General features: G+C 37.6%; 1 protein-coding gene across 1 annotated transcript in view; it reads left to right on the top strand.

Moving 5' to 3' along the window:
• The first annotated feature begins 912 nt into the window (after window positions 1-912).
• TTLL7 (tubulin tyrosine ligase like 7) overlaps window positions 913-25,094 on the top strand; it is an 89,679-nt gene continuing 65,497 nt past the window's right edge. Inside the window, exons 1-6 of the mRNA XM_058178249.1 lie at window positions 913-1,333; window positions 8,909-9,001; window positions 14,562-14,723; window positions 15,692-15,823; window positions 17,883-18,004; window positions 20,393-20,460. Of these exons, the coding sequence (XP_058034232.1) occupies window positions 14,699-14,723; window positions 15,692-15,823; window positions 17,883-18,004; window positions 20,393-20,460 (347 nt within the window). The 5' untranslated portion in view covers window positions 913-1,333; window positions 8,909-9,001; window positions 14,562-14,698. The remainder of the gene's footprint in view (window positions 1,334-8,908; window positions 9,002-14,561; window positions 14,724-15,691; window positions 15,824-17,882; window positions 18,005-20,392; window positions 20,461-25,094) is intronic.

Raw genomic sequence — 25,094 nt, forward strand, 5'->3', positions numbered from 1 at the left:
TGGTCTGGTTTCTAGCTAGGTGCCTTAACCACTATCCCAAAGTGGCCCTCTTAATTTATTTAGAAAACATACATTTTCAATAGTGTCATTTTAATTAATAGCCCTTTCATTTTAATAGCATTAACAGCTGATTTGGGGGAGGGAGGGGAATTTAGATAGGAAATGTTTGGACTTCATGTTATACTGCAGGAAAAATTATAGGCAGAGGCCAATTTAATTGTGAGCATACCCTTAGCATGCATTTCCCACCCACCGGGGTTAAAAAATAAATAAATCCAAAACTTGTACCTAAGCAATTTCTTGTAACTGATTTTGTTTTTACACCTTATTAAAAGTAAAGGATCTATAAAGAGAAGGAAATATATTATTTGCAATATAGAAAGCATATGCTTGCCTAACCTCTCAGCTCCTGGCCCTTGGGGATAATTTTTCACCAACCACGAGCGAGCAAAAATATTGCCTGTGAATCTAATCTAGTTTCCAAGGCTATGAATCTAATCCAGCTTTAGAAAATGTTCTGTTTTCTAAATAAATGAAGAGGGCCACTTTGGGAAAGGAATGCCGTCCTTCCAATAAGGAGAGCGCGCGATTACATAGGGAAAGAGAGAGAGAGAGAGAGAGGTGGTGGGAAACAGGTGACAGCCGCAACCTCTTTGCTGCTTGAGCGCCGATCCCATTGAAATCGATGGGATCTATTCACGACGGGATCTTCCTGGGGGATCAGGCAGCGCAAATCTAAACGTGGTTTATCCCAACGGCAACTTTGCTCGAGGAGATCCATCTCTCCACTCACCGCACTCAAACCTATTTGCATCGCCCCCTGCTTAAAGCCGCTCGAGGGAGCCGAGGCGAGGCGGAGCTTTCCACTTTCCCAACAGGAGAGGGGGGGGGAGACGCGGTAGGGAAGCGGAGCCTCTTCTTTCAGGCCGTGCTTCAGGCCTGGCTCACTTATTCCACGGGGAGACACCCCCCCGCACCTCATCTGCGGTTACCACACGGAGCACGTGAAAGCCCCCAAAGCCGCCTTTAACTGTAACTGCTCCCGTCGTGCAGTCAGCTTGCCCTCCCCCTTTTTAGGTGGTGAGTGGACTGCTCCGGCCTCTCAGCTTTGCTGCAGCGCCCTCCGATTCAGTATTTTAGTGGCCGCCCCTGGAGAGCATTAGAGCAGAAAGTGCTGCCGGAGAAGGACTGGCTGGAAGGCGATCCGCTGAAGAGGGTCGTTCATTGGACTGGGCTGTCGACGTCCTGTAGCCGAGGGGATCCTGTAGGAACATCACACAACCCCGCAGAAAGCCACATCCTCGGATGGGGGGGCGGTACTTGCTGCTTGCAGGTAATTTTTGGACGTGATTTTCTTGTCCCCAACCTGTGTGTGTATGAGGGGGGGTGGGGGCAGCTATCCAGTGCATCTTATTCCAAGGTACACAGAAAGATGCTTTGGCAGCTTTGTAGCTTAACACACACACGCACAAAGGTGGTGGGGTGAAATTGATGCTGCACCACTGGGAGGGAGGGTGTCATATGAGGATGAGAGGATGCTGGAGGCAGCAGCTAGTGATTCAGCATCCTTCCTTGCAAAAAGGAGTTGAAATACAGAGGCTTTCCTTTTGGTTATCCATACCAATGAAGCTCTCCAGATTTTCAGTGAAGAGCTGGACCTTCAACTCCTGGTAGTCGATTCTGGCATGTTTCGAAAGATGGTTGTTCATGGTCTCCTTTTCCAGCTGCTCTGGGGAGTGTGGGGGATGGTGACTTCTGTTTTGGTTTCCTACTTTCAAGAGGTTTTGGTTCCAACTCCTCTTCAAGATATTTATTGGACTAACGGAATAAATATGTATTCGCATGAAATGAAAAGAAGGACATTATCTTGGAACATTCCCTGTCTTTGTAAAAGTCACTTGACCCCCAATTACAGGAATCGGAGCCCATCTGGAGTACATTCAGGCCTGGATATGATAATATGACCGATAAATTTGGGTTGATTCTGTAATCCAAGAGAAAGGATATCAGATCAGTATAAAGGCTTCAGTGCAGTGGTTTAGAATATAAAATGGAAAGCGTCATTCTGATATGGGAATCTGGGTAATGGAAAGTTAATGTAAAATATTTTATATGTATAAGAAATGACAATGTGACAGATAGGTTTCAATAATTGTACACTTTCTCTTTTTCTGTTTGATAGATAAATCATATGCAAAACTCAGAAAATGATGTAGGATAAATACATACCCCAGAATCACTGACCTGAAAGAATAAAAAAGAATCATATATAAAAGACTGTCTTTTGTTGAGAAAAATCTTTCTCTTTATAAATCCTTCTCTGAATAAATTGATTCATCTTAAAAATGATTCTTATGAGGATCATAGAGCTAGAAAGAGCACATCTAACCACAGGCTCAAAATAGGAAGCCAGAATGAACTAATCAACCCTCCGCAAATACATCCACTATAGGGTAGTCTATCACCTCTCTAATTTAGTCCAATATTAAACTTCTGTTTTTGTTAGGAAATTATGTCTAATATTCAGTCAGGTCTACTTTCCTGTAACTTGCCCATGTTTCTATGTCCTGCATTCAAGGACAAGAAAAGCAGATCTTGACTTATTTAGGATATCCTTTCAGTTCGTGAATCTGTTGCATCCCTGCTTCATTATAATTAGATAATGGATGAGAAATTCTGTGCAAATGTGAAGTATATTGGATGTATAAAAACCGTGTAGATGAAAAAGTTGTTAAAACGCCTTCCATCTCTGAGTTCCTGGTCAGTCAGTGTAATGAAGCAGGTGAAATAATTCTTTAGAGGACAAACGGGTTAATTATCAGCAAATGACTTCTACATTGTGAGTGGAGGAGTGTCAGCTGATTATGTAGCAGGATGTTATTTTAAGAGGTGGGAAATTTAGGGCAGAGATGTGCTATTTTAAAAGCACTGTGAAAAAAAAGTTATTTTCAGAAGGCTTTATGGAGCATTTCATTTAGAGAAAATGTACTAGACTAAAATATTTAAAGTATGAATATGCTTTTTCTCTTTGCTGCTGCTTCTGAGCTGTGTTCAGCTTCTTAGGCAAACAGAAAGATAATCTTTATTTTCTGACATTCACTGTATAGTCCTTAATACGTTGGGATTGAATTTATAATAGGGATATCACATTTGGACTGCCAACATTCTTCTTGCTACCAAATAAGGATTGTATGGATTTTTGTGGCCAAGCTCTATTCTTAGTTTTGAAACATGCTGAATTCAGATAATGTGCTTTGAAAAGACAAAATAATTGCTTGGTTGATCTTTAGTCTGTACAACAAGTAATTTCTGAAGTATTTGTTTTGTTTATCCTTACAATAGCTATGAACAAGATTAAAAAGATACAAGCAGCAAGGTTAATTGTGATTTTCTGAACAAATAATAAAGCAGACTGTGTTGAGGTTGATTCCATCTCTTTCGAGTCATCTCTCCCTTGATAATTTTCTTGTTTCCCTGGTCATAATTTGTTTTTTAAAGTACATACTGGGCAGAGATAGATAATCTCTAGGCTCCCTACTGAAATTCAGCACCTCAATATCTATGTCTAGTGGATGTTTTGTCAGTCGTTGTCAGCAATATCTGAAAATACACAGATTTACATGTAGTCCTTGATTTATGACCACAACTGAGCCCAAAATTTCTGTTGCTAAGGCAGACAATTGTTAAGTGAGTTTTTGCCCCATTTTACAACCTTGCTTGCCACAGTTGCTGTGTGAATTACTGCAATTGTTAAGTTAGCAATAAGGTTGTTAAGTGAATCTGGCTTCCTCATTGAATTTGTAAGAAGGTCACATAATGGGATCACATGACCTTGAAACATTGCAAGTGTCATAAATACATGCCAGTTGCCAAGGGTCCGAATTTTGTTCCTGTGAGCACACAGATGATGCAATGGTCATGAATTTAAAAATGGTCATAAGTCATTTTTTTCAGTGCCATTGTAACTTTGAACAATCACTGAACAAATGGTTATAAGTTGAGGACTCCCTGTATAGCTATGTAATACGTGGATTGAAGTATTTGTGAATACTGATGTTTATGGGATTATTTTGTTTGTGATGGTTGTGATCTTTGCACATGTACTTCTTTCAGTTCCAAGTGTCTTACTCTTTGAGCTGAAGAGAGAAAATATCTTGCTTTGATGTTTCCATTTAAGGACTGGTATTCTTTCAAGTAACTGTTTAATATATAAAATGCTTGAGAGAGGAAACTGTCCTGTATATACAGTTCCAATTATACAACTAAACCAAACTATACTTACTTGAAAGAATTATGTATTCTTCCTTGGTTTTTTTTAACTTCGATATTAACTGTGTATTCTTTTCTATTTTTCTCGTTCCCTTTGTTGTTTTCATGCGTGCTTCTGTTTCATTGTAAGCCCTTGAGACAAGAGCCTTTCCCCCCTCCCCCAAAGCATCATGTAGATAATAGGTATCCTCCCCCAATTAAAAGACAGCATGTGTTCCTTTGGTGAGCTAGCAAGAAAAGGCACTCAGCTGAAAATAACTGAGAAAACTTCTATGGCCGTGATGGTGAACCTATGGCATGCGGAACCAGATCTGTGGGCATGCGAGTGTTGCTCTAGCTCAGCTCCAGTGTGCATCTGCGTGCTGGCCAGCTGATTTTCGGGCCTTCCAGCCCCACCAGAAGTCAGGAAATGGGCCATTTCCAGCCACAAGGGGGCCTCCCGGGGGGAGGGGGGGAGGCCATTTTTGCCCTCCCCAGTCTTGTAAAAAGCCTCTGGAGCCTGGGGAAGGCAAAAATTGGGCCTACCAGGCCCACCATGCCATCACGTGCCAAAAGTGTGTGTGGGGGGTCGTGTGTGCATGCGCTAGGCGCATTTAATTATGAGTGTGGGCACGCATGCATATGTCCCCCCGTGCTCCCCCCGTTTTTGGCACACAATGGCAAAAAGGTTAACCATGACTGTTCTATGGTGTACCTATTCCAAATGTAATTTCTTAAGTCCAACATATTTTAGCTGAAGGCTTTCTCAGAAACTAATTTTTTTTGTGTATTTACCATTATAAAATAGCTCTGAAGCTAAAGGCTACTTTTCTGTTTAAGCCAGTCTGTTGTTCCTTGCTCTGAGCTTGTTCTGATGGTGCCGTTTGACTTTTTACACTGAAGAAAAGATGTTTCTCCTGGGTTAGTGCTTTTCCCCCTTATTTTATTTACTAATTGATTATGATGCTTCAATAAGAAAAAAGAAGTCCATATAATTGATTGCCCATAGTGGAATCAGATTCATATATGAATCTATCCTTACAGCAGAGTGAGTTTGTTAGAGTATCTAGTTGACATGGATCTGCGTCATTATTCCTGCCTCCTTAACTGTTGATTGCTGAGGATCACATTGATATGAAAATGAACTGAAGTTAACAATTGAGCCATCCCCCCCCCCCCGCCTTTATTTGTCAGGCTTTTATCATGTAACTAGCCTGCTTTATTTCCCCGAATTTAATCAAGGGAAGGGTCTAGATTCCCTTCTTCTGTGGTTCGTAAACTTGCACATTTTCTTAGAAGTCTTATTGTTTGCCTATTGAAACTTAGTTAAAGAGGTAGATGGAATTGGAATAACTGCAGTGGTTCTTCAGCAATAATGGTAAGAGGCCTCCATCTGGTGGTAGTCTTTGTCTAAGGTTGCTTTTCTTCATTTTCATCCTGAAGTTCAGCAATTTCAGCAAAACAACAATGATGTCTTCTTGTTTGTTCCAGATCTTGAAATGGATTTTGGGACAGTTAATACTTGTCCTAAAATTCCATTTAATTTAGATCCTGTCCTTTTTCTATGTGCATATGGCTTTTAATATGAATTATATTGAGAATTAGTATATGCTATATTGGGGTTTGAAGAAACTCTGAATATAATTTAATACTGATTTTCATGTTAGTGAGGCTCTGAATATTATATTGCTTACAACTAAGATGCTTTGGAAAGAGATAAAGAACATTTTCAAAATAACTTAGTTGCAAACAGATATCATCATAAACCAATGAAAAATGGAGATTAAGATTTACTTGTATTTTTAAAAAGTCTATTGATGCTCTTTCCAGAGGCATATACATATTAGAATAGAATAGAATAGAATTTTTTATTGGCCAAGTGTGATTGGACAAACAAGGAATTTGTCTTGGTGCATATGCTCTCAGTGTACATAAAAGAAAACTATAAATTACTATAAATAGTCAGAGAAGGAAAGAATAGTCTTTTCCTGAGATTTATCGTGACAAATGTAATTACAGTAATAAACCATACTTAACTAAACGCCGGGATTATGGGAAATGTCTAAATAAGCTTTTTTATGGATTTTTAACCGTAACATGAATCGGGATTCTAGGCTGTACAGACTATAATACAGCTTTTGAGCTGATTTGCAGCTAAAGAAATAAGTTATAATTTCTAGTCTATACCTTAGACTAGCAAATTGCAGAACATTCATGGTTTCTTTAGTCATTCCTGCTGGCAGCAAGTCAGCAAAGTGATGGTGCTATTCATTATCAGGTCACAATTCTTGTAGCAAATGTGGTCTATGTGCACTCTGGTCCTGCCTTAGGCATGAAAAACTGCTGGGTAACTTTGGCGAGTGATCTCAACCTAACTCATCTCACAAGGAGAATGATAGAACCTGAATTTCTCTAGAACTCAGTCCATGCAGCATTCCAGAAAAAAATATGGCATCTGATTTCATAATTATTGAATTAATAGCCTCCAAGATCTTGTTTGGTTTCATCTTTGTTAGACCTTGGTTTATTATCTGTTTCCAAGGACAAAGAAAGTTGCTAGTCATTAGTTACATACTCTTGTTGTTGATGTTATTTGATTAACATGACTAGAGCAAGTGAGCCAACCACAATAATTACATCTTTTGCACAATCTGCTAATGGTAATTAAAAACATGCAAGCCTTTGTTGAAAGAAACCGGATTAACATTCTAAGATTTAGTAGATTGGTTTATATTGAATATGAAGGCATGGTAATTACAAGCCATTGTTTTAGAAACTTATATGAAAAATGCATTATTGAAATCTCTACCCAGTTGATCCTGATACTGTGTATACCCCAGGACTTTCTTTTAGATTTCCTGATGAGACCATCAACTCAGAGATCAGTAGTTTTGCTTATCTAGTAATATCATGCTATGCAATCCTGCTTCCATTTTCTGGTTTCATTTATTTTTAACTGCTTGGGTACAGAGAAAAAAGAATACAAAGATTGTGTATATATTTTATAAAAATAGGCTGTCGTTCCTTCTTTGCCCACCACAACTGATAAAATCTCATGTCTAAATAGAGTTTGTTGATAACAGAGAAATTGGCATCGGCAGGGCCTGAAAACTTTTATTAATCAGCAGCTTAATTATATGAATATCTCTAAACTATGTTACATGAATATTAATTAACAACTTAAGTTATGCGAATATTGCATAGATATATTATCTAGAATGCATTTGATGGTATTGTTGTGAATGTATTATTGGGCAAAATATTGGAATATTGGGCAAAACCTTTTTAGCAGGTAAAAAACGAATGAGAGCGTAGATTGGTTTAGGCATTACAAGAAACACTTGTTTATTTGTAACCTCTAAATGTGACTCAGTTAATAAATAAAAGGGCCTCTGGTGGCTCAACAGGCTAATGCAGCCTGTTATTAACAGCAACTGCCTGCAATATTGCAGGTTCAAGTCCCACCAGGCCCAAGGTTGACTCAGTCTTCCATCCTTTATAAGGTAGGTAAAATGAGGACCCAGATTGTTGGGGGGGCAATAAGTTGACTTTGTATATAGTATACAAATGGATGAAGACTATTGCCTGACATAGTGTAAGCCGCCCTGAGTCTTCGGAGAAGGGCGGGATATAAATGCAAATAAAATAAAATAAAATAATATGATTTGTTTGGGATCTGTGAAATCATAGATTGACCTGACTTGGGAAATATGCATTTATTAAAGCATTTATACCTTGCTCTTATGTGAATGAAAGAATCCCTGTTCTCAGGCATATATACTATAAAAATATAACCCTGTAGATGACCTTGACAGAAACATGCAAGAACCAATTATTTATATACTTATATATATCTTGCCTTTATTATTTTTATAAATAATTCAAGGTGGTGAACATACTTAATACTCTTTTCTCCTTCTTTCCCCCAAAAACAACTCTGTGAGTTAAGTTGGGATGAGGGAAAATAATTGGCCCAAGGTCACCCAGCAGGCTTTCATGCCTCAGGCAGCACTACAACTCACAATCTCCTGGTTTCTAAGTCAGCATCTTCCCCACTACACCAAACTTCTATTACCTAAGCAAAGGGGGGCTAACATTCTTTAAGTCCTGGGACAGAGAAACCTTTAGAGTGGCTCCTGTCTCTCTGATTCACAGGGTTATAAGAAGGGAAACATAATACAGATTTGTAAAATTCTGCTATTACATCAGGGGTGAAATCCAGCAGGTTCTGATAGGTTCTGGAGAACTGGTAGTGGACATTTTGAATAGTTTGGAGACCCAAACTAGAGTGGGGTGGGAATGGAGATTTTGCAGTATCCTTCCCCTGAGTGGAGTGGGAATGGAGATTTTGCAGTATCCTTCCCCTGAGTGGAGTGGGAATGGAGATTTTGCAGTATCCTTCCCCTGCCACGCCCACCAAGCCACATCACACTCACCATGCCACACCCACTGAACCGGTAGTAAAAAAAAATTGGATTTCACCACTGTATTACATCCAATCTCATTAAAACATCCTCTCAATCTTTCTGTGGCGTGGATTACCTAGTCTGGTCTACTTTGTGGGAGTGAAAACCACAGAAGAAGAAAAAATGCATGGGAACCAGTTGTGATAGAATTTCCCCATTCCCAGTGTATTGAATTTTACTACTATTTCTTACAGGATAGCTGGCTCTGATGGGCTTGATAAGAACAGAAGAAGGGCAATTCTTCAGCCTTTGCTGCTGCTTCTCTTCCTTGTAGGACATTTGGTCCTGTAAGTAAATGAGGATATATCTTGTGACTTATTTCCCCATCTTTTTTATGACTCCTTTCTGTTCTCATGGCATTTGAACCTCAACCAATAATGTCTCGTGTTAATTAGTATCCAGCTATCTCCAAGCCAGGAAAATATAGTAGTTGCTGACAACTGGTACTTAATGGGGCTGTGGAGGCAGAGGGCAGGATGACAAATTATAGGTGAAGCCAGGGAAATTGTGCAGTGGCAAATATTTTCAGTTTTTATACCCTTCTCTCTTGCAAATCTTGAAAGATACTTAAGATATATATTTTAATAACTTTGTCTTTTAATTAAACATAAAAAATATCCCCACATAAACATTGGAATCCTCCAGTTAACTTTCATATTCACCTTTTAGATAGGAAGATGTTTCTGTTGGCTGTTCTACAACTAAAGTTGAGACTTTCTTTAGTCATTGATTTTACAATGCATTGCCAAAGCATTAAGCCCATTCTCTGGCAAGGGGCTCCTCAGAAAATCCTCAATTCTCAAAATATTCTGTGGTAGTATCATCCAATATTGAGGCAATCAAGTTGCATTCAGATCACTCCTGAGGATCATGCTAAAGAGTGAAGGTACTTCTTTCAAGTGGAGAACCTGGCTTGTTAAACAAAAAAGAAAGCTTTTTTTATCTTTCATCTGAAGAAATGAGTATCTTTCAGTTGCTTCACTGAGGTTTTGTTAGGTTGTTTGAAGCAACATAAAGGAGATACCAAGCCACTACCAAGCCAATTGTTGTAGTCCCGAGGGGCTCTTGTTGCTACCGTTCCCCTTGCTTCCCAGCTCTAGCAGTATCTACCACTTCATTCCTAAGGAGCCTTCTTGCCACTTTGATGACAATAAGAATTTGTCCTTATGCCCTGCTCATGTGTCATTTGGTTTGTGGCAGTGTTTCTCAGCCTGAGCAATTTTAAGGTGTGTGATCTTCAATTCCCAGAATACTCTAGCCAGTATGATCTATGGAATTCATCCTCTTCCAAGGGTGACTGCAGAAGAGTGTGTGTCTGTGTGTTTGTGTGTGAAAAAGTACAAATGGGAGTCACAACTGGACAATCAAAGCTCGGCTTTTTAGGTGGGGTACATTCTGTGGTCAGTTTCACCATCTCAAAACTTTTTTACACATACTCTCCATAGATGCCCCTCAGGCAGGGAGAAGGCAATTTGACCCTCGTCTTCTCCTCAGCAGCCAGCCAGTAAACAAAGAAGGAACTTTGTTCAGTTTTCATACCCTACTATGAGACAGCAGATGCTGCTTATAAATTACATTTATTTCTAACCCAGTCATTATCCTAGTCATGTTAACTGATGTTCCACATCTCCCACTCTTTTCAGCTCACTGTCTCCAAAGCTTTTCAGTGGGCCAACTAGTAACTCACCAGGCCTGCCTAGTGCGAAGCTTCCTCTCATTGGCCATGCATTCTTGTTAATAGTTGATAGGAGTAAAAGCCCACAGTGCAGGTAGTCTTCATTTAAATGACTCATTTAATGGCCATACATTGTTCCCCCCCCGTGACAAAAATGTAACTTTGCAACCAATCCTCACATTGAAGACCTTTGCAGGGCTGGAAACAAAGGAAAGCTGAAGGAAGTAAACAGTTTGTTTAATGACTGAACTGCTAGTCTCAGTTGTCACTAAATAAGGACTACTGTACCATTGTTGGAAGAAATGTCTATCTGGGTTCAATTCCAAGTGGGGAAAAAGACACTGGTAAGAGAACTTTTGAATTTAAGCCAAGTGCATTTACATTTCCTTATAACATTATTAGACAGAAAAGATAAAAACCACTCTATTGACTGTTATCTTAGACCCAAATCCTGAACTTTTAATAATTTAAAATGAGACATGTAAGTATATCATGGTTGTCTTTAAGGCTAAAGAAAAAGAACTTTATCCATGTAAGTGGGGGGATCAGAAAAACCATATGAAATTATATCGTACATATCAAGTTACAAACCTACAATTAGTTCCTTAATCTAATCTTAAGAAAATCAGCCACCAGGTGACACTTAGAAACTCAAGCATTGTATTCTCCATCCTATTCTGATGTTTGTTTTGAAGCAACATCCAACCTTTTGTTCTGGTTTCTCTCCAGATTGTATAAATCTTTTGCTCTCTTGACCCTTATATATCTCTTCTAAATTGGTGTAAGCAAGTATGCAGATTCTTTAAAACATGATTTTAATTCTGCTTAGAGTTTGTTTCTGTCCTAGTAACCACACTTTCAGATTTGGTATATGCAGGATGCAGTAGTGGGATTCAAATCCTGTTGCTACTGGTTTGCTTGTGGGCGTTCATGTGCTCGCACACATGCAATGCTCCTGCACATGCGCAGAGATGTCTGGGCGGGTGGGTGGAGCGTCCAGCCACCACCTCTACCAGTTCGCCCAATCGAGGGCGAATTGGTAACAATCCACCACTGGCAGGATGGATTAAGATATCCAAGCCAATTTTAGTCATGATGGATCAAGAAATAGTGTGAATAGGAGACAGCAGCCTGAAAGTCATGTATGTTTGTTTCTTTTTCTCTTTTATGATTTTTTAAAATTTATTTATTTATTTTTATTTACATTTATATCCCGCCCTTCTCCGAAGACTCAGGGCGGTTTACAGTGTCTAAGGCAATAGTCTCATTCTATTTGTATATTTACAAAGTCAACTTATTGCCCCCCCAACAATCTGGGTCCTCATTTTACCTACCTTATAAAGGATGGAAGGCTGAGTCAACCTTGGGCCTGGTGGGACTAGAACTTGCAGTAATTGCAGGCAGTTGTGTTTTAATAACAGGCTTCTTACAGCCTGAGCCACACCGCGGCCCCTTTTTTTAAATGAAAGATTTTGATTACAATAGTAAAAAACAAACAAACTAATGCAAACTAAACTTAAAAAGAGTAGCAAGAACCAAAAAAGAAAAAAAGAATATGATAAATAAAAATAAAATTATATAAAGGAGTGATTTTCAGCCCTCATTACAGCAGATATAAATTTAGTAACTCTTCACCCCACAGAAAGTTACAGATGAATATCCCTTTCTTTATCTACATATAGTACTCAATTTATAACTATTCATTCAATGACTTCTCAAAGCTCTTACACTGCTAAACCAATGGTGCTCCTCCGAATTTTTATTTCTTTTGTCCCAGACCCCAATTCTTCCATACCCTCATTCTAATTTGTCACTACTGTTTAAGTGAAAGAGGTAGGAGAGATAGCAAAGATTATACCCAGTCCACACGGGTCAGTTAATTAATTCAAGGTGTACAAATGAAAACACTTATTGTGGTTATCATACACATTTGAATAAAAGGGTAATATTCTGTTTGAGGTTGACAGTCATTCTAAAATGCTTTAGTGGGAAATTGTTCCTCCTTTTTTAAACCTCCTAGGTTCTTTTGAGAATTGACAAATATGGCTGTTCCATGCTATTGTTAAAATATTTACTTAGAGCATATAATTTTAGATAAAATACCAACTTGCAGTGACTAACTTAGAGAATAGGAATACTAAAAAGTTAAATCCTTAGGAGATGGGGAAAAACTATACTCAAGATATAAAGGATGTTCGAGATGATCTAGCGAATTTTTAGAAAATTACAAATTCTGTCAATCAGCGAATGCCACATAGTCTCTTCCTTTGAGAAGAAAAATTGGACAAAGTTCATGAACAATACCCTTTCAAATATGTTTAAAATGAGATTCACTTGGAATATATTTGTGGTTAAAGTGGTTTTTTCCTCTAAATGTTTATTTATTGGGGGATTTCCTTTTTTCTTCATGTGTAATGAGTTGTTCATTTTTATTTTATATATGTATGTTTGAAAATTTTGAAGGAAGAAAAAAGAGTCAGGAGGCCATGTCCCAAAATGCTTGCTTCCCTCACACACATACAAAAATTATCTTACACTAATTAGAGGGGTGAAATGTAAAATTCGTTACTACCGGTTCTGTGGGTGCGGCTTGGTGGGGGAGGTAATGTGACTGGGTGGGTGTGGCCAACTGATGATCAGGCAACTCAGCTGGGATCACCAGAGGAGCCTTTCAAAAGCATTTTTTTAATAGCCTCTTAAGCCAAAGTTGCCTGATCACCAGAACCCTTTAAAAGCATTCTTTTACAGTATCTTTGGCTGAAGAGGTTGTAAAAAAAATGCTTCTAAAGGGTTCTGGCGATCACAGCTGAGCCACGTGATCATCAGAAGCTTTTTTTTTTTACTTTTAAAAGCAATTTTTCAGCCGAAGAAAAAATGCTTTTAAAAGTAAAAAAAATGATCACGTGGCTCAGCTGGGCATGTGGGGGTGGGGTGGAGCAGGAATTTTTGCTACTGGTTCTCCGAACCACCCGCCACCATTGCTACAGGATCGGATGATCCGGTCCGAACCGGGAGCATTTCATCCCTGGGTAATTATATCCTGTATGACTTTGAGAAACCTAATCTTTTGCCTCTAATTAGGCTTCCCTGACTTCCTCCTTCTGACTTTCTAGTCCTTTGCAGTTGTTCTAAGCCAGGAAGGACCATTTGTCTTCTCGCTGTGTTTAAAAATACAGAAGGGAATCACAACACAAAGCCTAGAAAAAAAGCAGCTCCCTAACCAGACCTCTTCTCCCATCCACAGACATTATGAGCAGCTGCTCTTTCCACTCAGGGTGCAAGGACTGTTTTATGCTTAACTGGACATTTCTTGCATTGCTCCCAGATCCAAGTAAACAAAAGATTAAATTGCTACATCACTTTTCTTCTTACTTCCTCCTTAAGCATGAGTTACAGGCAAGGGTGGTGTAGGAAGTTAGCACCCACCCCTCTCTTATGAAAATGAAATATTCCAGGAAGTATTAAAAAGGCAGAATATTATATTTTCCCTAAAGGAGAAACATGTTTCTAAAGACAAACTCAAGAGCCTCAGCTCCCTGCCCCCCCCCAGCAGATATTTTGGTGCCAACCTATCTACAAGACAAAGGCTGGGCCAGCATATCTACAAAACATAAGACATGCCCCTCAGGACATAATAGGATTAGCTCTCACTCAGGATCCAAACCAGGACAAAGCCATTAAAATGATAATAGGAATTCCCCAAAGCCCCTTCATTATATCATCACCAGCAAGATTCAACCAGGCCTGGGACTCAAGACAACTTACAGAGTTACCCCTGCATGGCCTCATGGGAGTCTGACAACCAATCAGAATACATTTCTTACACAGGAACAGGAAATTCCAAGGCGGGGCCCAAGAGAGGGTATAAATCTTTCTCCCTCTCTCACCTATGTGCTCATTTTGCCCAGGGCCCCCAAAAAACCCATGTGGTCCTGTCCACCATTAAACCATCTTTTCAAGCAGTCTCCATGTTCCCCCAGTTAGAGTCTCTACATAAGATTGTGTCAGAGTTTCCTGAAAATGAGATAAATAAATTTAAAAAAATTATTCTTCATCTGCCTCTTCATCAAATTTTAAGATGTCTTTCAAAGAAATTTTCTGAAAATCTGAATGCTGAAAACTGATCTGCATGGAATGCTTTGTAATTGGTACATTTTTCTACTTAAATACAGGCATCTGTGGTTTTTGTTTTTTAAAATCTGGGTTTTGCTTCAATCTTGAACTGAAATGGTATGAAAAGAAGATTGGCTTGGAAAGCCTCTTAAATTCCTTGACTGTGTAGCTCTCCGATTACAGCATCCCAGAGATAATGCCATCCTTGCCTAATGAGGGAGGTAAGCTACCATATTACAGAAACCTTATACTTTGGATTTAACAAGTAACTTAGGGGCAGTTCAGATATTACGTATTCTATTCAGCCCTGGCAATACCACATGCATGATTGGATAATGGACTTCCAGGTGTATGTATGTATGTATGTATGTATATATATATATATATATATATATATATATATATATATATATATATATATATATATATATATATTTATTTATTTATTTATTTATTTATTTATTTATTTATTTATTTATTTATTTATTTATTTATTATTCACACTTTTATACCGCCCTATCTCCCTAGGGACTCAGGGCGGTTTACAGCCATATAAAAACATGTATAATTGCATTATGGGTCGTGCTGCTTCTCTATATTTTTTAAAAAGACAGGGAATTTGGTGGGGGCACAGGAAAGGATTTTAAGTACTGATCAAGCTACTTCCATATTGGGACTATACAGTGTTGGTATTCTCTATATAGCTACTGCTTTGGACACAAAGAAATGTAGTCATAGAACTTGACTGGTTCATTAAAACAGCTGCATCTGCTTTCAGGTTCATTTAGCTGCAGCAGAAACCCAAGGAACAGGTGATGTTTTAATGATTTGCAAGCAAGAGTTGCTTTTCTACTCCTTGTCATTTTAAAATATCACTCTTGAAATAAATCTGAAACATTATATCACATTGCCGGTATATGTTTAGGCAGGAGTGTATGTTTACACCACAGAAGGATCATGTGGTGGTTTTGCTAGGACTGAAACAATTGTTAATTACGTTAGTGGTGTGTACTACATTTACATTGTCACTTTAAAATGAAATTTTATAATTGGTATTTCAAAAGTTTGTAACCGCTTGTTTAGCTTTGCTATGTTTTTAACATCATGCAATAAATAATTTTTTGTTTATGCTCAATTTGCTGAAAAGAGAGTATGATGATGATTTACTATATTCTTTTTTTTTTAACAGATAACCAAGGAACCACTTCTTTGTCTTTGAGTTCAGGTCTATCTTTCCAAAACTCAATAAGGAGAAAAGTCAGAGAGAAGAAAAAACATGCGACCATTACTGCGAATCTTGCTGGCACAAAATATGAAATTGGTAGCAAGCTACATATTCTGCTTAATTTACATTTAATCCTATGGTTAAAATAAAGAAAGGTAGATGGAGAAAAGAAAGTTTCATAGCCCACAAAAGCTTTACGTGTCAAAATATTACATATCAGGATATTACATATCAGGACGTTGATGTATTCTTCCGTTCTTCCTTGAGAAAGATCAGAGATGCTTCCATTACCATACAGTGACACATTCAGAAATTTTAGCCATAGATAAATGTCAAAAGTTAATCTTGACATTTTAATCCCATCATAAGTGAGTTGTAACTACTTAAAAAAATTGAGTGTTTGGTGCTTTCTCAGTTTGGTTGTTTGTTTGCAGATGATTCCTTACGTGACTAGGAAAATATCATCAGTGCTAGTGAGTGTGGGGTTTATATACGGTAGCTTGTTGTGTCAATGTCAGTGGGGGTGTGTTTTCTCCTTGTTAGTTCCTTGATTAGGCTCTTGTTTTCTGTCCAGGGGTGTCCAAACTTGGCAACTTTAAGACTTGTGGATTTCAACTCCCAGAATTCCTCAGCCAGCAAAGCTAGCTGAGGAATTCTGGGAGTTGAAGTCCACAAGTCTTAAAGTTGCCAAGTTTGAACACACCTGCCATAGTCAGATAATGAAATGTTTGCAAGCAAACAACCAAGCACAAAGAGCACCAAGGACTCCACAGTTAAACCCTGTATTCTCTTTTATTAAATCCCTACCCTTCTGCTAGAAAGTTGCATATTTATTAGGAAATATTTTTTGTCTTGGTAAATTGTTGTAGCAGCTAATCCTAAAGGTGCATTTCATCTCCATAGATATCTAGCAGCTAATATTTTTCAATATTATAATGCATTAAGCTCAGTGTGGTCATTCAATTTCACATTAATTTTACACATGAATTACAAAACAGAGCACATTGTTATTAAACTGGAGCTTAGCATTTCAGCTAGGGAAAATCTGTTTTTAATTGGGAGGATTATGATGTCTTGTGATAATCTGTCCAGTCAATACCATATTCTTGCTATCATTATCATTCAGAGTGAAAGTATCATTACGAGATATTTCATTATTTAGAAGACTTTTATACAAAATGTGACAGGATTCCTTGGTTTGGTTTTTTTGTTTCACTTTAAGCCTCAGTGTTAACCATTCAGGGTTCTTGAATATTATCTACTATTCTTCCAACATTATGCTTTTACTTATTTATAGCTGTAATCATTTAGATTTTGTCTGATTTTTCAGTTGGCATAAACGAAGAAAAGTACAAATATTGCCTGTTTACACAAAGCAATTAACCAAGAAGAAAATGAATTATATCTTCTTATATCTTCTATTATGTAAATTTAGTTAAAAAAGCGACAGCTTAGAAACATTTATGAAGTGAATTCTTGTCAGAATCAACATATTCCTACAGCTTCAAGTAAAAATCAATCAGAGGTTTTTAGTAGATAGTTTTCAAAGCTGAAAGGTCTTATGATTCCTTTTATAAGCCAGTATTTGCTCCTAACCTAACACACAATCACTATATTTCTACAGTAGGGAGTATTAGACTTGTGGAATACAGCTAATCCCTGATTTCTTAAGTGAATCGTGTCTAATTTTACAACTTTTTTTGCCACAATTAATCAAATCACTGTGGTTGTTAAATAAATCATACGGTTGTTAAGCAAATCCCCATTGACTTTGCTTGTTGGACGCTAGTTGTGAAGGTCACAAATAGTAATCACATGACCCAGATATGCTGCAACTTCATAAATGCATGCCAGTTTCCAAAACCCTGAATTTTGATCAATGTGACTGTGGAGGATACTGTCACAGTCATAAGTGCAAGAACCGTTCATGTCACGTTTTTCAGAGTTGTACCTTTGAACAGTCGCTAAACATGTTTGTAAGTTGAGAACTACCTGTATTCATATTGTAGGCTGAATAATGTGAGTAATTTTAATAATGTTGTGTGCTAATGTTATCTGCTATATTTCTAAATCTGGAAAATTAAGGTTAGGTCTCTGGATACTGAGAAATCTAATTGTTTATGTTGATTTTCATGTTCCTATTTCTGTCTTGTAGTCCGGGTAGCAATAGAAGAAATGGGATTTGTGAAGACTCGGGATGATGATGAGACCGCAAACCTTATCTGGAGTGACTGTGCTGTGCAGCAAGAAAAAATTGCAGATCTCCAGAACTACCAGGTAAAAACCGGGAAGAACTGAGGCAATGATTAAAATAGTAAACTGTTATATGTCCAGGATTTCTCTTGGTAGTTCAGGTCAATTAATCCTGATTCAAAACTGGAAACAAACTATTTTCAACATATACATTTGGCAGAAGTATGATCAAAGTATGGTTCAAAGTTCCAGGCAAAGATTTTAGTATCTATAGCTTAGACCAGGGGTGTCAAACTCAAGGTCCAGGGGCCAGACCTAGCCCGTGGGGTGTTTAGATCTGGCTTGCGGGGCTGCCCTGGAAACAATGGACTAGCCTGCAGTGCCTCTGCCAGCAAAAATTGAGTTCGGAGGGTCACATGCTCCATTTTTGTTGGCAGAGAGTTGCAGGAGGCCATCCTAGCTAAAAACAGAGCTCATGAGCGCCATGGGTCCCCCCCGCTCCGTTTTCACTGGCAGAAGGTTGCAGAAACCCGTCCCAGCCAAAAATGGAGCTTGGGAGCCTGTTTTCACTGGCAGAGATCTCGGGCCACCACAGATGCCCCTAACACGAGTGACATAAAGCTGGCCATGCCCACCCTGCCACCACCTGCCCCCCCCCAGGTCAAAAATAACCCTGATGCGGCCCTCAATAAACAATTGTCTTAAACAATTGTCAACCCTTTGAAATAGACTAGTTTGGGAAACAGACAACACAAGAAATATTAATGTTTTATTGATATAGGTTGTTGATATAGGTTAACCGAATTTTAACCTTACACCTTTTCATTGTCCCCACTTCTTACACTAAAGAAAGTCAAGGTATGGTTATACTGAGTTTCTTTCTTATCCCTTCCTGTTTTCCGAGGCAAGTTCATGTTTTTATAACCACTGTTATGTATCTTTTTCAAGATTACCTCTACAGCAGCCGAGGCCTGTCATATTTCTAGCAGAAATCAAACTACATGGACAGTCATAATTGGAACGGAGTTCTACACATGGGTCAATTTAGAACAGGGTATTACAGATGTTGTTTCACTGGGGACTTGACTTCTGGTATTTTTATGGACATGGTTATGTTTTCTTGGCAAAGGTTCAAGAATGGTTTGTCCTTGTCTTCTTCTAGGATAGTGTCTGAGTGTATGTGTGTTTATTTCACTGTCTAGTTCAAAGCCCTAATATTACCCTCATCAAGTGATCAGACTGTACTTAGTTTGAGATTACCAATTTTAACTAGGTACTGCCATCTAGCAAGACACCATCAATAGAGTTTGCTGGAGACTTATGCAAATTTATGCTAAAATCTCTTGGCTATATTGATTAGATGTGCTAGACTATCTTAGAGTAGTAGTTTAGTCCTGAATAGATCATTACTGTCAAGGAGATCTTCCAAGTTGTCTCATACTTCTCTCTTTGTTATTGGTTCTTAGTGCAGCAGCTTTGCAAATATTCAGAATAATAAATTTTGAGTTGGGCAGCCTTATAAATTCCATAAGTAAATAAAGTATTCTTATATGTTGTATGAGGCCTCAAGCAAGCCAATGATTCTTCAGGGTTACACTTACTAGCTACATTATCTAGTGTTTGTTCTTCCTCTTGTTTGGATGGGAGACTTGTACCAGTGAAATATCCAAACAAAAGCACTTGCTATTTTAGTGTTGCAATATTCTTACTTCCTTACTTGTAGTGGACAAATCTGATTTTTTTTTTTAAATAGTAAGAAACAAAGAGCCACTGTGTTCCTAGTTGATAGTTTGTTCAGGATTTCAGCAATCTGGGACCAAATTCCTAAACTGAGAGAAAAAGAGAAAGATTGTATTATATTAAACACCTTCTATGTAAGATTGCTAAAGAGCCCATGCAGGTAGTCCTTGCTTAGCAGCCACAATTTGGACTGGCAAGTCTGCTGTTAAGCACCGCAATTGCTAAGCAGAAGATTGTGTGACCATGGTGGGTTTGCGGTGTCACTTCCCATTTGGTCATTAAGCAAGACATCACATGATAATGACTTTGCAATTTTACTTTCACATTCTCTAACTGCTTGTTAGAAGTTGATTGACAAGAATGTCAATCACATGGCTGCGGGACACTGATGGCTGCAAATGCACCCTGCTTGCAAAGCACCTAAAGCATGATCAAAAGACTGGTATGCTGTAACAGTCATAAATGTGAGGACTGGATGCAAAGCTATTTGTTTTTTAAATCATTGTAATTTTGAATAGTTGCTAAATGAGAAAGTTGGTTAGCGAGCCATTACCTGTACGTATTTCTGGTCAACACACTATTTACTAAATGTCAGACGCTTCAAAACATATTTAGTAATATTATCTTGCACTTATAGTTATTGACTCTTCTTCAGCTTCAATATGTATCAGCTTTGTATCAGAAATTCCTATCTCATGTGTGTCTTCTGTTTTGTTTTTGTTTTTTAACCAGAGAATCAACCATTTTCCTGGAATGGGGGAAATCTGTAGGAAGGACTTCTTGGCACGAAACATGACTAAGTAATTTGCTTTCTTTTTCTTTTTTTTTAATAATGGAGAACAGTTGATTACAGTGCAGGTTAAGAAGTTTAAATATAGCTACTAGTTTATTTTACTGGATATCCAATTAGTCATTAGTAGTTCCTGAATGTCATCCAGTTCCTAAAGTCCAAAATAAACTGGTCCTCTACCAGTCTTTGGTAGTTCTTCCAAAGAGCTATGAAAGATGGATCTATCAATAGCTACAGGACAGCCATGTGTCCCGCAGCTGCCATAAGTGATATTTGATGTGAGTTCAGGGGCAACTACATAAGAAAATTGCCTGCTTTATGCCTGGAGTGGGAACCATGGCCCTTTTATGTCTTGTGGACTTCAACTCCCAGAATTCCTGAGCAGCATAACTGGCTAAGGAATTCTGGGAGTTGAAGTCCACAAGTCATAAAAGGGCCATGGTTTCCCACTTCTGCTTTATGCCTTAAACTTCTTGAAGGCTTCCAGTTAGCCTCCATGGCAAACAAGATGGATTTTTGGCCTGATCCAGGAAAAGTTACTTTTTAAATCAGTTTGATTATGTTTTCTTTGTGTTTGTTCATAAGCAACAGAAAAATATTTCAAAATGGAAAAAAAGTTTTCTTGTAAGGAATTCTTCAAATATTTCTATCTTGTAAACATGCAATCCATATTAATATACATTTAATTTGAATACTTAATTTGATTTTTACTTTATGCTAAGAGTTGCTAGATAATACCCAACACTTAAATTTACAAGCATAAAAATAGTTATCTTGAGATAATGACTTGGTTTTTTTACTAAGGTAGCAGAGAAGTATAATTAGAAACTCAGAAAGCTGCTTTATAGTGATCTGAGCTATAATTATGTTGTGCGTGTATGTTTGTGCGTGTGATAAAACTCTTAATTCTCAAATTTTGTGACTTTTTAAAAAAATAAATGTTGTGACTTTTTTTAAAAATATTTTTTTTAAAAAAATAAATAGATTAGGACTAGTAGAGGTTAACACATCTATTTGAAACATTACTTTAAAAACAAAATCAAACTGAAAATCAGCAATTTTGCCAGCCAGTTTGGTCTAGTGGTTTAGGCACCAGGCTAGAAACCAGGAGTCTGTGAGTTCTAGTCCCACTCTTACGTGTGAAAGTTGGCCTGGTGACTTTGGGTCAATCACTTTTGCTCACCCTGACTCACCTCACACGATTGTTTGTGGAGAGAAAATAGGAGGAGAAAGGAGTATTAGATATGTTTGCTTCCTTGAGCTATTTATAATAAATAATAAAGGTGGGATAAAAATAAATACTTTTCAGTGGTGTGATTCTGAGGAGCTTTGGGCAAGGCAGAAATGGTCTGGCTAGTCATAACAACCCATTGCCTGTGGCTTGCCTTTTTCTATCCTAAAACACATAGCATAATAAGAGGGAAGCATTCATATCAATACTTTCAATGCTCAGAAAGCAGAAAAAAATGTTCTGACATTAACCACTTTACTGTAATTGTTATTTCAAAAAGAGCTTGAACAAATTAATTGAGCATTACTAATGCCTTAAACCAAGGGAAGACAAGCCTGCACGAATGCTTCTTTGTTTGATACTTGAATTGTCTGTTTTCCAGATTTCTAGAAAAACCGAAGGGGCTCTGTAGAATGGGTTTCTTTTCTTTTCTTTTTTCCCTTTCATTGATTAGGCCCCTTTTGTAGCTTAATGGGATTTCCTCCCTCTTTTCTAAATAGAGAACAGATTCAGTTGTATGGAGAAAGCATCCCATAACAGTTTCCCCATGGAAAAACTAGCTCACTGTTCCCCAAAATAGCATCTTTCAAATTTGTTCGTATATCTCTGAGCATTCTCAACTGATATCCCAAGAAGAGATCATGGAAGATATAATTCTATATATCCAGAGGGCATCAGATTAGAGAAGACCTAGTCTTGACTTTCAATAGCAACCTTCAGAGTTACAGGTAGTCCTTGACTTACGACCACAACCGAACCCAACATTTCTGTTATTAAGTGAGACATTTCTTAAATGAGTTTTGTCCCATTTTACGACCTTTCTTGGCACAGTTGTTAAGTGAATCACTGCAGTTGTTAAGTTAGTGACAAGGTTGTTAAGTGAATCTGGCTTCCCCATTGACTTTGCTTGTCAAAAGGTTGCAAAAGTTGATCACATGACCCCGGGACATTGCAACCATCATAAATATGAACCACTTGCAAGCATCTGAGGTGTTTTTCCCCCCAAGTTTTAGAAAGTTTTTATTAAATATAAAAAATTCAATGTCTACATAAACAGTGGGTTGGTCTGAGTATGGTTACTTTTGACAAATAGTAATCATAATAAAAATAATATAACATTAATATTGGTCACATAATAATAGTATTTGCTTATCCATTTCTGTGGACCTTCCTTATGTAGTTAATCATTCTCTTATGCTTCCATGTTTCTAACTTGTGTTTCTGCTAGTTAGCCATTGATAAAACAAATCCCATGTTCAATTTCTTCCTTCTCGTTAATTTAAGTGTTAATCTATCCATTTCTGCACATTCTAGTATTTTTTTAAATTACATTTTCCTCAGCAGGAATCTCTTCATTTTTCCACTGTTGTACAAACACAATTCTTGCTGCTGTTAACACATGTAAAATTAAATATGTATTCCCTTTATTGTATTTTTCCAGTAAAATACCCAACAAAAATATTTCTAGTTTTAAATCTGTGTGTTGCTTTATCATTTTTTCTAACCATGTATGTGTTTTTTTCCAATACTTTTTTGCCTTTGGGCATGTCCACTACATATAGTATGAACCCGGTGTCTGATTACATTTCCAACATTTAGCAGACATGACCTGAAACATCTTTGCCAGTCTTGCTGGCAAAAAGTGCTGGTGAAAAGTGCCATCTATAAAACATTTTATATAGATTTTTTTTAATATACAGTTGACATTGTTGGTTTATAATTCTTATCCCACAATTTCTAACATTTATCTAACTCTATAGTATAACCAAAATTTTTAGCCCATACTATCATTGTTTCCTTCACTTCTCTTCTTCCATTTTAATGCTCAATAAGTAGCTATAATTTTTTTGATTACTTTTTCATCTATCCCTGTTAGTATGTGGACTAGTTCTGTTGATTCTTTATAAAAGCCATTTTAAATGAAAAAGGGGAACTTAAAACTAAGGAAGAACTGAATAGTCAAGGAATTGATTTAGCTTAGTGGCCACATATGCAAATCTAATCAAGATATGAGAAAGATGCTAAAATGTATGGTTTTTACCAAGCATCTGAGTTTTGATCATGTGCCCATGGATATGCTACAATGGTTGTAAGTGTGAAAAGACGGTCATAAGTCTCTTTTTTCAGTGCCGTTGTAACTTTGAATGGTCACTAAATGAACTGATGTAAGTGGACTATACCTGTATTGAAGCGTTACTTCAGCTAACAAGGCATGTTGTTCATCACTTTTTGACCAGTAAGAAGTTTCTATCACGTCAAATACAGTTCACATTTTTCAGGTATTTAGGATCCGAGTCATCTAATATCAGGATCAATTGATGGGGTGAAGATATGAGGCTAATCTTAGTTTGAATATACTTGTGACATTAAGAGTACAGGTAGTCCTTGATTTGTAATTGTCCGAAGTTCTGACAGACTTATGGGGTGGGACAGAAAGGTGACTTACAACCCAGATTCAAGTTTTGATAGTCATTTTCCCCCTCACGGTCACATGACTGTGCTTTGGAGACTTGACATTTAGGCCGCATTTATGGCTGTTTGCAGCATCTTGCAATCACACAATGCATTTTATGATGGTTTTGCGAAAAATGGCATTTCCTTCCATTTTTTCATAAAACTGTACCCATAACAACCACTGGTTCACTTAACAACTTAACGACCACCATAAAAAAAGTTTGTAAAATTGGGTCGGTTATGTGACCAACCGTTTTACGACTGTCACCAGTTACCACCAGGATGAGCAGGCTCCGTTTCAGTCGTAACTTGAGGACTACCTATATCCAAAAAAAAAATCATGGTGGTGTGTAATTAAGCAAAGCAATAAAGCAATTCTACAATCCTGAATCACAGTACTGCCATTACTTGGGATCTGTAATAACTGTAAGCATAATTATAAAAATTGCCATGATGGTTGTGGGTTTTTCTGTTTTCATTTTGAAGTGTTCTTTCCACAATTAGCTAGTTGCTTTTGTAACAGGCTCTCTATTGTACACAGACCCTGACACTCTTGGCTCCAATCCTGGATCTGCAGATGGCCATTTTTGCAAGTTTTGTACCCACATAAGCGATTAGTAATTGTATACAATCTCTCAGCCAAATTAAAAGAATGACAGGAAAGTTGTTATGGTTCTGTTCTTGTTTTGCTTTGCTTTCTGTTTATTGTAAAGTGACGAATATAATAGTAGTACCTGACTTGAATCAACATTTCTTTAGTACAACCTTTGGGGATATGAAGATCTTTATTTATACCTGTCATTTCTGTGGTAATTCTTATAACAATCTTCTTATATTTTTCCGCCTCCTTTAAAAAAAGAGAGTACAAATAAATTGTAAGCAATTTAGTGTGCACTTTTGTTCCTAAACGTTTCCATCTCAGTTGATTGGGAAAGTGTGAAAGTAACATTTTGAACAAA

This window comes from Ahaetulla prasina, chromosome 3 (assembly GCF_028640845.1).
Source record: "Ahaetulla prasina isolate Xishuangbanna chromosome 3, ASM2864084v1, whole genome shotgun sequence".
Classification (NCBI taxonomy): Eukaryota; Metazoa; Chordata; class Lepidosauria; order Squamata; family Colubridae; genus Ahaetulla; species Ahaetulla prasina.